The sequence below is a fragment of the Corvus moneduloides genome, chromosome 9 (genome assembly GCF_009650955.1).
Source record: "Corvus moneduloides isolate bCorMon1 chromosome 9, bCorMon1.pri, whole genome shotgun sequence".
Taxonomy (NCBI): Eukaryota; Metazoa; Chordata; class Aves; order Passeriformes; family Corvidae; genus Corvus; species Corvus moneduloides.
In genome coordinates, this window is record NC_045484.1 from 13,513,703 (window position 1) to 13,527,815 (window position 14,113).

The 14,113-nt window shown below is 36.2% G+C and overlaps 1 protein-coding gene across 50 annotated transcripts in view; it reads right to left on the minus strand.

Annotated features, from left to right (window-relative positions):
• The window catches only part of LOC116448428 (hornerin-like), a 49,512-nt gene extending 40,006 nt beyond the window's left edge, over nucleotides 1-9,506 (minus strand). For 17 of the 50 annotated variants that reach the window (XM_032118785.1, XM_032118755.1, XM_032118792.1 and 14 more), the window contains exons 1-8: nucleotides 9,371-9,504; nucleotides 6,500-6,695; nucleotides 4,199-4,335; nucleotides 3,813-3,904; nucleotides 2,648-2,756; nucleotides 1,997-2,023; nucleotides 1,609-1,644; nucleotides 775-819 (exon numbers count right to left, since the gene is read on the minus strand). In XM_032118785.1, coding sequence (XP_031974676.1) covers nucleotides 775-819; nucleotides 1,609-1,644; nucleotides 1,997-2,023; nucleotides 2,648-2,756; nucleotides 3,813-3,904; nucleotides 4,199-4,335; nucleotides 6,500-6,695; nucleotides 9,371-9,400 — 672 coding nt within the window. In that variant the 5' untranslated portion in view covers nucleotides 9,401-9,504. Of the gene's footprint in view, nucleotides 1-774; nucleotides 820-1,608; nucleotides 1,645-1,996; nucleotides 2,024-2,647; nucleotides 2,757-3,812; nucleotides 3,905-4,198; nucleotides 4,336-6,499; nucleotides 6,696-9,370 lie in introns of all 50 variants that reach the window. The other 33 variants (XM_032118754.1, XM_032118795.1, XM_032118796.1 and 30 more) reach the window with 6 other exon arrangements.
• Between the last annotated feature and the right edge of the window lie 4,607 nt (nucleotides 9,507-14,113).

A 14,113-nucleotide genomic window follows, 5' to 3' on the forward strand; every position in this document is an offset into this window, starting at 1 on the left:
CTTCCATCAACTTTGTTACTGGTCATGAAACCTTTCAAAATTTTACTGAATGGATCATATTTTATAAAAAATTAATAACTTTAAGTAGCTATATGACAAGATGAGAAACTCAACTCTTAGAAAAGATATGTATTATGTATGAAAAAAAGGGAAGAAAACTAGTTTTTAGCATATATATCAAAATAATTTGTATTTCTTAGTATCTGGTAATTCCAGTTACAAGTAGTAAATATTGAATAAATTGAATATTACCAGATAATTCACCAATAAATATAACTAGTAATTAGTAAGAAATATATCCTTGAGAAGCTCAGTTCAAGAAACTGGAGACATACCAGAAAGTATTTAAGAGTTAAAGAGAAAATAGGCATATTAATGGTAGTGAACATAATCAACTAAAAACCAAGTATACATTGCTGTGATTAATGAAGTGAAAGTGGTGAGAATGCAGACATACATACCCCAGAAGTTTTAAAAGGCTAACTAAACAGTGATACCCCCAAATTTTCAACTGCATATATAATCTGGTGTTAAAAGCAATATAGACATTAGATTGGAACAAGCTGTTGAGTTCAGCAGAGTGGAGGTAGTTGAACTTAGCCCAGGTACAAACATACTGTTTACTGGATGAATAACTCTGCCTTTCTGGGTTAACTAGCAGAGAAGATATTTCAGTACTGTACTAAATCACCTCACTACTCTGTAGTTACAGAATTTTAGTCATTCAAGGTTACTGAAGGAAAACATACAAATGCTGGAATTTAGAGCTCATACCTGACTGCCTGAATAGCTGTTCTGGGAGGAACTGGAAGGTCCAACCTGTAAAGAAACCAAATTGGTATTTATTACTTTGCTGAAAAATTACTTTTATATAAGTGATTTTCAGGAAAGAAAGTTCTACTTGGTGGGAAGAGAAAGAACACACAAAGTAGTTTTCTATTACTTCATTCCACCAAACTGATACTGTTAAAATTATTTCAGAGATCTTTCAAGACAAATAATCAAAACTGTGCCAATCCAGCTGTTATAAATAACATAATTCTGCTGCTTGTATCCTTTTTTATCTGACCTCATACACTTGATATCCATCATTGAGGAGGAGACCTACACCATCACAATCATTAAAAAGTAGATGAAAGATTTTACTGATATGACTATGCAATAATTAGCATACTTGCTGTAAAAAAGCAAAGAAGGAAAAGAGGCTTCTTCACTGAGCTGCAAGTGATAGTTTTCAGAGGAAAAAAATCAAATAGCTATATTTTATATCTAGATCATGATTTGCAAAAGGCAAGGTTTCAGAGCTGTTGACATAAGTGACCTTGAACAGCAAGAAAACACTAAGAATAAAAAGAGAAAACAGAAAAAAAGAAAACTTCTATTACAAAGCTACATCAGATTAGCTAGAGAGAATCTACAGAAGGGAATGGTAGCAAGTGTGACAACCCTTTAGACAGTTTTGGATTTTTAATCAACAAAGATAAACTAACAAAAACTTAAATTGAGTGACGAAGGGTATAAAGACATTTCTAGAAGCAACTTTTGACTAGGCCTTGAGATCTTGGGCAGTTAACAGCATGTCAATATCTTTGGAGAAAGAATATTTACCATGATGCATCGGCCTGTTGAGTAAGTCCCTCCACGCTGCAAGAAAGTACAGGTTCCAGTTACTGTTTATTGACTGGTGTAAAAATATTACTTTAAACAGGAAATCAACTGAATTCACATTGATGGTCCCAGCAAAGAAATCAAGTGTTTCACTGCTGACAGTACATTACACATTTTAACAATCTCATCTGAGAACTAATGTTAACTAATTCAAAATAAAAGTACCTTCAAAACTGAATAGAAAAATGAAAGCATAAATGTGATATTGCTAGGACAGTAATTTGAATGGTATAATATAATCCTCACGCTACAAGCGTGAAACAGTAGAACAAGAATTCTAAAAGTGAGGTAACTGAAAACTGGGAAATCAAAGAAAAATTGCTCTTACCTTGTTACATTCTAATTCTATCATAAGCTGTGGGGGAAAAAAAAAAAGAGGAAGCATTTCCAAATTATTTACTGCAAAAAAAAAAAGGGCAGCTTATTATAGGAAACAGGAAATACGGCTGGTGAAGTGAGAGATTAAAGACAGGTGTTCATTCTTGATTAGATCACAAGTTCACATAAATCAGTGCTGCTACAGACCAATACAATAGATTTGAGGAGAATTTCTTTACTTAAGCTGCCAATCATGTTTAATATGTTTCATATAAGCATAATTCTTGGCAAAAAAAATTTTACCAGCTCCTTTCAAGAGTATGCTACACAGTTACAGTTCCCAGAGCTTAGGGCAGCAGCTGAGAACAGCACTGTTCATCAGAAGTACAGTACAGTTCTCCTTATAAACAATTTGCTTTTTTTTTTTGCTTTAAGTTATGGATTGTTTTGATAACTAGATTATTACTGTCCTCATTTCTGTGGGAGAAAAATTATATTTACTTTATTTCTTCATCATTTTAGTAAGTGGATTAGGCAGTTAAATTACAATTATTGAAAACATCTAATGACTTTGGCCATCTTAGTTAATGAATAAATGACAACAAAAAGATACTTTAATTACTGTATTAATTTCTATCATTCAAACAGCCTCAAAACATACCTTCCTTTTACTTTTTCCTGTCGCATTAACTGACACAGAATGTATAGGTGTGAGAGTTTTGCTTTGAATTCCAACCCAAAAATTCTCTAGATTTTGAACCACAGTTGCGCTAGAAAGAAAACAAAATAATAATTATTTTTCTATAACAGTATTTTAATATAAAATACTAATAAGCTCTCCTCCCCCTTTGCCCCCAGCCAAGAATATCTACTCTGTTTTGGTGTTAAGTGTATACAGTACAAGTTGCACAGAATACTTTTCCTTATAGTGACATATCATCATCCAACATAATTTTGAAGATAACTAAAACAGATGCTGAGAACAAGCAGAAGAGGTGTAGGCACTCTTTGAAGAAGCACTGACTCCAGTGAGGAGTCTCAGCTCAAACGTCCATAAGAATTGTCACACACTGACAATCTTTATCTGTGATGGTGAGCTGATTCTCATGGCATTAACGAGTGGAAGCAATTGTGGTTTCCTATTTTTTGCCTATTCTTTGTATTTCTCAAGATTTAATGAAGCAAGGCAAAGATGCCCCTACCATAAATATGCACTTCAAACAATACAAGATATCAAATATTTAGATATTTTCCAATATACTTCAAGCATGCATTTGTTAGAGTAGGTGGAATTTTTACAAGCTTCAGATCTGCAAAAAAAGTAGCATTAAAAGCAGGCTAAATAAGTCTTCTCCTGTTTCCAAAATTTAGTTCATGGGTCATACATTTATTTTAAAATTTATATTAGAAGAATTTACATCAAATTACTATTTTGCCACTGTTCAAAATAAAAAAAAAAGATATAACTGAATAGAGCCTGAACTGAATAGAGCCTGAACTTCATCTTTTCAGGGAACAAGTTACATTCATATTGTTGCTGTTTTAATTAAAGAAGTCAAAGTGTAAAAACTGGTTACTCAAAGATCCATTAATAGTATTGTGCTTAATTGAATTATTTAGATATATTAAGATCTGTAGGACAGTGTTTGTCTTTTTATCTTGAAATGGAAATCATATTACTTAATGAACACAGTGGGAAATTATGGTGAACTATGAAAAAACCCATGATGATGGCAAGACTAGAATATCAGAAATAGCAACACAGGTCCATCTCGACACAGAATTAAAATTTCAAGGCAAAAAAAATTTGAAAAACAACTATTTACATAAATTGAATCTCTCTAGCATCCTGTGGAGCAATCCATGTTGTTGTAACTTTCTGTTTCACATCTGAGTTGGCATGACTTACTGCTGAATTCTGCAATTAAAAAGGAATACATATAATTATATAAGATGCAAAAGTGACTTTTACCTGTATTATTACAGGAACTTTCTCTAGTACAACAGGAAACACTGATGTAGTTCTAAAAAGAGCTAGGGAATTTCTACATTAGGTTCATATCACATATAGAGGATATATGTAGTTCTTGAGAAAGCCCAGTTTTTTAAACTCTACTGATGAAATAGCTTTGCTGTATAAAGAATGATCCCTACTTCTATTATTTAAAAGAAACCCAAACGTCAGTAAATATTCCAAAGACTGCACACATACCGTCATGTTGTGACATTCCAAGCCTTTCGTGTTTGGATCTGTAATTTTAAAAGTACCAACAGGAACATCTCCATCTATTTCTCGAGCTTGTAGATTAAATCCTTTAAACCCAGCATCTCCAAGTGCTTCTAGAGTTACTGTGAAAAGAGATATTTTGAGAAATTTAAGTTTCATATACAGCTAAAACTGCCTGAATGTTTACCATGTAATTTGCTTCACTCCAAGGCAGAAGACTGTATGTGCAGTAATTCCTTTAAACCTTGTACAATTCTAAAAAACATTAAAAATGCATTTCTTAATTATAAGGAGAAAACCAATAAAGGTAAAGGAAAAAATTTAGAAAGGCACTTCTGTGTAAAGTAACATGAAATTTATGATTTACTAACAATTTTAAAAGGAATTCTGCTCTACCAAATAAGCAGTGGCCCTGCTGACCAAAAGGTTATTTATTTTCTGTCTAGTTAGGCCTACAAAGTCAAAATTGCTATAGGAGAAAGAGAATTGCATTTCCTTCTACCTCTGTTTTAAAAGAAAAGATTAGCTTTCAGGTAAGGCTGAAATGCAGAAACTTTTTTTTTTTTAATGTATTGTAACTGCAAAGAGAGAAACTACAGTTTGGCTTCCATGTTCTACATTAAATATGAAAACTTAATATAAGCTGCTCAATATTACTCAAATTTTGTTACTGAAGGAGCTGAAAAAAATATGGAAGAGAGCAGTTTCATGCTTCGTGTGTATCAAAACTGACATTAAATTTCGAAAAGGCATAACCAAATTTGTTATGAACTATTATAACTTTTCTTTGCTAATTCCATTATTAGGGACTTTGGCAAACAAAATCAGAATAATTTTTTATGCACAGAGGCATGTGTCAACATTAAAAACAAGTGTAGATGAACTGGGAATGACAGAAAAGTGAAGGCAAAGACCAATCATACCTCGATAATTTAGCATTTCCAAACACCTGCATAATTAGCCTTCCAAATGTCATCAACTTTCAGTCCTAATTCACTAATTTTCCCCAGGTGTCGCAGAAGCAATGACATGGAGCCCTTGAATGCAGGACTAAATGCAGCAGGGATGACTTGTAGGAGCCAGCACGTGGCATGTCACAGTGAAGCTGCAATATACTCAGTGGAAGGGGACCTAAAGCAGCTCCCTGAGACCATGTACGAGCTGCTTACAATTGGGAGCATGAGAAAAGTAGTGCTAAAAGTAGGCACGGTTAGGGGAAAAAAGGGACATAAAAGGCAAGGTTAGTAGCATCTGGGATTCAATATTTTTGTCATGATAAATCTCATTTAACTTGCTGAACAGTCTGCATATACTTAAATCCATCCACCATTTTTCTGTCAATAGTATTTTAAAAGTAGGTATCCATATTTAAAGAGCCCTCCCATCTTTGAAGGAGCTCTTCACACGTTTTCCCAAGAACGGCAGCAGCAGCAGGACTCTAAGGCTTCTCCATTCTTCTCCCTATACATAACTCTCTGTGGAAGTACATCCATGCTACTAGGTTAAAGTAAAACAGAATCCCAGCTAGGGAGTAACTACTTAGTGAATAATGCTCTTTTTCAGCTACTGAGATCCAACAATAGACATGTGACAGGTCACAACTCTCTTCCACTTCCACGCTTCTTCTAGCATGAATGGCTAGAAAAAGAAGCATTCACAAGTTACTTGAAGTGTGACAGCACCATGAGGTGGCCTCATAGTGTGGAGAAACAAGGCTGTTAAGGTGTGCCATCCAGAGAGCAATTTGGGATTAGGAAGATAAAAAGGTGGTTTAGGCCACAACAGCTCCACCTCCTGCAATTTGATAAAATCTGGGATGCAGCTCTTAGAAGGATGACTCAAAATGTCTCACTCTTGAGTTGTCTCATACTGCGTCTTGAATTTTTATTTTCCTGTAAGATGACACCATGTGAAGAACTAATGAGTAGGATCCCTTTGTATTGCAGAGGCCTGATTCAAATACTCAAATACAAAGTTAAAAAGCAACTAATTATTAGTCCAGTTTGGCCAGCTGTCCCACTTAATTTTAATTTTGTCACAAAAATTACAGCATAAAGTTAATATATATTTATTAGATGAAGAAAAAAGAAAGAATGCATTTTCAGTTATACAAGTATGTACATACAGATATAAAACAGAAAAAATAATAATATCTCAGATATACAAGAACAAGATTGAAGTTAAAAAATAAATTATCTAGACTGAGAGGAAGATGGAGGAATTTTTATGAAGATAGGTAATTCTGGAAGACACGAAAAAAGATTTTATGTCATTCAGATTGTTTACCTTGGACTTCATTTCCTGGCTCAAAGTTATCAAAAGATACAGCAATAATATATGGTGGTGCAGATGTCTGAGGTTCAGCTTCATAGTTTGGTAACAGGGAATCGCAATCAATTGAGGTATTTGTCTGTGGAAAACCAAGGATTCCAGGCAAAAATATTCCACAGAACAAAAAAACAAAGCAGGAGTGCCTTCTCATCTGTGGAACAAAAAGACAGTACAGTTCATAGTAACTTCTTTTAAGTAGTTGCCATTTTGAAAAAGATCTGCTTTTCTCCAGGACAGGAAAAAAGGCAAGCTCAGAAAGCTGTACTTTCTTTGCATTCATGTATTTTGAAGAAAAAAAAATTAAAATAAAGTACTTATATGCACTTGCAGAAAAGTGGAATAAGAGACCCAAATATTATAATTTAATGGCAGTTTAAATTTTCAGGTTACATGCCAGCAGTCCATTTACAGCCATGTCTGCTGCATTACACCTTAGAACTAGAGAAGTCTTTAAACAGAGTTCCTCACTGTTGCACTGGCAGATCTAGCTCAGCTCCTTGGCTATTCAAGAACAAAGATGTAATCCTTGCTCTCCCAAACTGTAGATATAACCATGACTAGCATGCTCTCCTTTGACTGCTTTCCCTACTCTCACTTCCAAGGGATGGTCAAGAAATCTAGTTAAATGCCTCAGAGTACTCTTAACGTTTTTCAAAATATTTGTTTCCTGAAGGACATAACAAAAGACCTCTGCAAAGTCCTCTGGAACTTCTAAACAATTTAAAAATACTAAATTACTACTGCATGCTTCCTATGGGTTAAGAATAAACTATAGCCAGTACAGAAATTAAAAAAAAATAACCGAGAGACAGGACTGAAGTCCATTCCTCCAGGACTGCCTGTGAAGAAAAATTGTATTTTCTTTATAGTTCACTTGTAGTATTGACATTGATGGTAAACTGTTTCCAAGAAAGAAAGGAAACATTTCCCAATAGTATTCTCAGGTGTTTAATACCAGATTTTACACCCCATGTTCAAAGTCTAAACATTCAAGTGTGGCACTACATAATTTAAAAGGCCATTACATCTTATGAAGAACTCACTCTACAAAAATGCTGATACAACAGTTAAATTTCCAGAAGTATTTAATAATGCTATTTTACATGCTGTCTGCTACAGGATTGCCTTGTGTGAGAGGATTGCCTTGTGTGAGATTTTTTTACGCATTTCAAACACAAGGTAAGAGATATGTTCAATTTGAACCATCTACCTGTGTATCTTAATTCATGCATGACAGTGAAAGATCATTTGGTTTTGTACGTGCTAATGAAATAAGTAACAGAAGCATCTGGGAGCAGGGGAAAAATATGCAGTTCCAAACATCCCTGTACTTAACTCTGAACTTCAACAACTTTTTAAAAAGCCACTGAGTCAACAAATAATAAAACAGGTGACTGTGAAGTGCTGAAAGGTTTCCGGGTAGGATGATGAAGGTTTGCACGGTGTCACAACTACTCAGAGCAGCAACCAGGAAAGTGATACATGCAAGTTATCATGTCTTTAAGCAGATGAAGACTGTACCTCTCTAAAGCCTCATCAAAGTGTCACTTTAATGGATCCTGGTAAGCATCATGTTTTGGTATCAGCACGCTGGGTGCGGTTATCCGATCTCTTGTGATGATTTTGACGTGGCCCACCTCTAATTAAGTTTTAAATACAGCATGTGGGTGCTATTATATCAACAGATGTGGTAAACAGTGATTTAATATGAACCAGTCTATGTGTTGTTGAAATCTTTGTCTGACTCATGGAGAGATGGAAAAAAAAAAGGCTGTTTCTAATTAGACGTTCTATTCCAAAGTGCAAAGCCCTAGTTTAGCTAGGATTGGAAAATTGTCTGGAGCTGCACTCTGCCATGAAAGAAAGCCAGTCTGAAATCTTTCCTCTTTTTCTTGCTAGAAAAGAGCCAGAAATATAAGTACAACATGTTGAAACATGGCTGAGATGCCTTCTCTTTGTATCAGCTCTCTGATTTAATGGTTCAAAAGGTATTCTAAGAGTCCCATCATGCCATTTTTTGGAACTAGCTTTTAGATGAGAAAGAGAGATATTAACATTTTAAGAAATTCCAAGTCCAGACTTGAAGCAGAAAACTTCCATGGGCTCCGAGTTCCAATACATACTCAATGCAGTCGTGTTACCTTGGATCACATATTTTACCTTTTCACCATGAAAAATGTAAAGAAACAAAAAGTAAATATTTATAAAATACTATCATAGAGAATTCCGGCAAATAAATGTTATTTGCAAACTTCCAGTTGGATATAATTATGAAAAATTAACTATATCCTCAGTTTCTTCATCTGATGGAAAAATTCTTAATACTTTTTAACCACAGATTCAAAGCTTTTTCCCTATGGGTCTACATGGCCTTCATCTTTCCAACACCTTAGTGGCCACCTTAAGAATCCTCTTCCATATGTAGTCTAATATGACTTCAGGCCAACAATTAAGTCCCTGAGTGCTAGTTAGCTACTGTGTTCAAAGTCTACTGGACTCAGGAAGAGACACTTTGGTGGTTTGCTCCTCCAAAGCCTTGGGCAAACTTCTGAATAGAGACAAAAGTTGTTTTAAAAGCTTTTAAATATAGAGCATTTAACTAATATGATAAATACCTTTCCGTAATTTGAAAAACACAGTCCTTGCAAGTCCATCCTGCCAACAGTTTAAGACTAATTCCTGCATACCCCTTTCTAGTCCATTCTTTATGAGTATTTTTCTCCTTCTCCTAGACACTCCTGATGAGCCACAGACTTATTCTTAGCCTTTGAGAATAAGTATCGCCAGTTAGTGTGCACCCTGTCCACCACATCCCCAGCAACACACCTTATCGACCAAGTGCTGATGCGTGGGCATCCTCGGGTCCCTCTGTGGTCAGAGCAGAGGAGCTGCAGCCGGGCAGCGCTGGTGCCCCAGCAAGATGAGACAGAGGAGGCGGGAGGCTCGGCCAATCCGTGCTGAGGCAGGAGCCAGCGCAGCCAATCCGGGCCAACTGTGCATCTGGCCTGGAAATTGGGACACCACAGGTGGGACTGTCCTGCCCAGAGCTGGCGGTGACAACACAATCCTCACAGGTGAGTCACGCCCCTCTGACCTTTCCCAAGGCATCTGGCACAGGCAGGGCTTCTGAAGCCTGGTAGCCTAAACCAGTATGTTGACTAAAATCAAAAGAATCATGCTATACCAAAAACCCTTACTAATATTTTATAAACCATTCCTGAAAAATATTCTACATTAGTCTTATTAGTCTGTTACCAGAGAGTATTCTGCTGCTGTTTTTTTGCTTTTCTACTTTCTTACAGAAAGTAGATTGAAAGAGATGGAAAATTCTAATGATTGTCGTACTTCCAAGCATTTTCTCAGAGCAAAGAGTTAATGAGGATGTTTCTTCTCATGCACCTTGTGGGAAGAATTGAAGTTATTGTGACTGACCTACACTCAAAACTAAACTTTTTTTTTAAGTTTTCAGGATTTTCACAAAATCTCTACTGGAGATTGGGAGAAGTCCAAAGGCTGAATGACATATAGAATAGGATATGGATTAGCTGGATAGGATCTACAATTATTTAGCTATTATTTGTCAATTATCTGTCCAAATGCCTCTAAAATACTGACAGGCCTGGGGCTTTTACCATCTCCCTAGGAAACCAGTTCCAGCACATGACCAACCTCTCAGTAAAGAAATGCTTCCCAATGTCCAGTCTGAACCTCCCCCAGCACAGCTTTGAACGATTCCAACACATCCTATACTAGACACCAGGGAGAAGAGATCAGCACCTCCCTCTCCACTTCCCCTTCTCAGGAAGCTGTTACAGGGCAATGAGGTCACCGCTCAGCCTCCTTTTCTCCAAACTAGACAAGCCCAAAATCCTTTGCTGCTCCTCACAGGACATTCCTTTCAGCCCTTTCACCAGCTTTGTTGCCCTCCTCAGGACACCTTCAAGGACCTTAACAATATGACAGACACACAGAATTCTGTGAATCTATGAGTCCATGATACCAGGAAATCCATTAAACAAAGACTGTTCATAAGATCCTTCTTCAACTCCTTAATGTTTGTGCATTTAAAATGTAGTTAAATTCAAAAGCCCATAGCATTTTAAGAATATTATCTATTTTTAAGATTAAGTGCATTTAACTAACTGTACTCTCTTTCAGTTAATTACCTTGAGTTAATGAGTAGCATTTTATTTACATTGTTCCATTATGAAATACATTCTTTCCTATCTACTGCTATCCATTGGGGAAGAGATCATAATCTTTCTTCTCTTACTGTACCACCAAACTTACCATTAATACCAATGTTATAAATAGCAATGAAAAATCATTCTGCACACCACAAATGCAATAGCATACCAGCAACACCATCAAATAAATTACACAGTAAAGGAATGACAACTGCTCATACTAGAAACACAGAGCCAAAGAGATGGGATCTCGCAAGTGCATAATGCAAGACCTCCCTCACAACCAGCTAGGAGATACTGAGAGGTAACCAGAGGGATCAGAACTATTTCTCCAGGCTACTTTGAGCAGCAGTGAGTACTCCACGAATACGTGATTTGACAGTCAGATAGATAAATGTCAGGCAGTGAATTGCTATAATCTCGGTAATATGGTTATAAAGAAGCAAAGATAACACAAGCAATATGCTTTTGTTGGCTGTAGCACTAATAAAATACTACTCTGAATAAGCTGGTAAAGACTCAGACCATTAGTTTACAATGTGGGAGTTGTAAACCTGCGTCCCTCTTACACAACACACTGCTTGCAGTTTATTTCAAAGGAACAGTATTCCCACTGAATCAAACATAGGACACTGATTCAGTATTAATTTACCTGTATTCCAGAATTGCCAGTTTAAAAAAAGAGTCTTTTTCAGGTCTACACACTTGAAAGAATGATTTTGAGATCATAATTTAAATACCAATTGAACAAGTGGTAAACTCCCGACTCTAGTGAAACGATGATTACACAGTTTGCTATGTACTGAAACTCCTGTGCAGATCAACACTACTGTGTGCACATGGAATTCCCTGGTGCTTGGAATGCCTTCAATGCAAATTCCCGTGGGAATATTAGCCTCTTTTTTTAGATCTCTGATTGTATGTAGCCCATAATGGAGTTAGCTGGTCTTTCTTTAAAATAATCACATTAGATTTGTGCCACCGACAGTGGGCCAATTCATTTTAGGAACAAGACAGAGATCATGGCAGAGAGGCCGGAGTCCAGAACACTGAAAGGAAGAGGATACCTACTGGGCAGTGGGTGAAAATTTTAAAGGGCATGTGATGGACACAGGGGAAACCAGCTACTCACCTAAGCAAAAGACTGTCTTCTTGAATAAAGGACTGAAAACCCTGGCAGAGTTTCCAGTACTACTTTGCTTCTACTAAAAGTTGTTTAAACCGAATCAGACAAAGCAGCTCACTTCCTTCTTCCTCACTGACATCAGGACCTCCAACAGCCTTCATGACCCTCAACAGCTTTCTGTTTGCTCTCTGCAACATCTGAGCCAAAGACTATTTTTAATCTGGCAGTTTGCATTGCAACTAGAAATGCTAGAAAGCCTAACAAAACTTCAGCTAATGCCAAACACATGTATAAATAACATGGTAAAATAGGTGGTGTTATTTTCATCAGGGCCTGGTATCCTATCTAACTGCTTTGATGTTTCCCACCGGTGACAGATACACCACTGACTCTTGGACTATGCAGGAGAATTGACAAACTCTTTGCTCAGACACCTCACATGTGCTAGACACAATGAATGCTGTAACAGTAGCCGCTCCAAAATTATTTCAGAGAAAATGTATATAACAAGCAGTCATACAGATATGAAGAGCTGAGTTTATAACAATTTACATCATCTGTTAAGTAGTCCAAACTGACTCTATGGAACAGTAACAGTGAGTGGGAAGGGAGGGAAAGAAACTTAATTTCTTCCAAGCATTATTTTTCATAATTCTGAAAAAACCCACAATTATTTCTGAACATCCTTGACTCCTCTTAAGTGTCAGGTGCCTTCCCAAGCTCTCTCAGTCCTTTTCTTTGTTTCTTCCTTGCTTAAACAGGGAAGGACAAGAATAATCCCTACAAATGACAGAAACAAAATTTGCTCTCCTGACATCTATTTTGACAATATGAGAAATTTCTGCGATATCCCACATTCCATCTCCAAAGGAAAGTGGCTTTCTCAGTGTACAGTATTAGTGCTGTAAAGGGATGTTATCACTGCTGCAATTGTCCAGCATACCTTCTGTGTGTAACTCTGGAGTACTCAACCCAAGTTACTTTGAAAAACATTCTAGTCTAAATTTAGTGGTGAGGATTCTTAATAGCTATGTGAATTGTATCATAATGATTAAATGAAAAGACAGATTTATTTAGTCTTCCTTCAGAAACAGCATGTCTTCTGCCTTATACTAGTAGGTCAATATTTACATCCTGTTTCCAAGGACTTAAAGTATTGCCACATTTTTTATTTATAAAGGAACACTTTGCTTCCTATGCTCAATAAATAGATTCCCTTCTTGAAAATACACCAACATATCATACAGTAATATTACACATTGCTCAAAATAACTCTAGATATAAATATGGTGTTATTCTTCAGAAAAAAAAAATTTAAAAAACCCATTGTAAAACCAACTAAAATTTACATAGTATATTTTGCACTCCCAAAGAAATATGTTAAGTATCTTCTTGATAAACATTCAACTCCCTGATAATTCAGCAAACCATGTATTTCTAGGGAAAAAAAAAGAAAATTATGCTTTCCTACATATTAAAAAATTTCAACTCTTTGTTGTCCTTAATGTCTTCTCTTTGCTTATATTAGCACTTTTCCTGTCTGATTTAAACCCTGCCAACATTAGTGTCAAAAACCAGTAACTATAAATAACAAAATGGTTCACACCCCAAAAGTCCTAGATAGATGATGTCACTGGGAGCCTTACATGAGAATTAGTGAGCAAAAAAAGGTTTGACTTGACTTGACATAAGAATAGAAAGGGAGTGATCAAACGGATTACTTCTACCAAACCTTTTGTGTCACAGTAGAGATGAGGGTGAACAAGACTGTGCAGAGCTGATGGATGCCATGCACTTATGTGCTGCTCAGGAGAAACACCTGACATGAACAGCTCATACAAGAGCAATGACATATGAACATTGCATCACTTTATCTCATGCATTGTGCAAGCTAACAAGTAGTATTGTCCCTATGTGCTTTTAAGGTAAGTGCTTGGGCGTGGCTGCAAACATATGCAATACTTCATCTAAGCCACAGTGACTACCTTTTGTTAGTGATTTACCAGACACTATATTCAGATTTAAGTAAACCTAAACATCTGTTAATGGAATGGAAGAAATGGTAGTAGAGGGATCCCGCTACCAAGAAATGCAGTCCACAAGAAAACTGAAGCCTTAATATTAACAATCAAAATTCACTGTTCCCCTAGTCACAGAGAAGATAAATGGTCTCTCTTACATGCATCACCTACTGGTATTATTGAAAAATTCTCTTTGATTGTAATTTGTATTTATAGATCCAGAATACTTCAAATA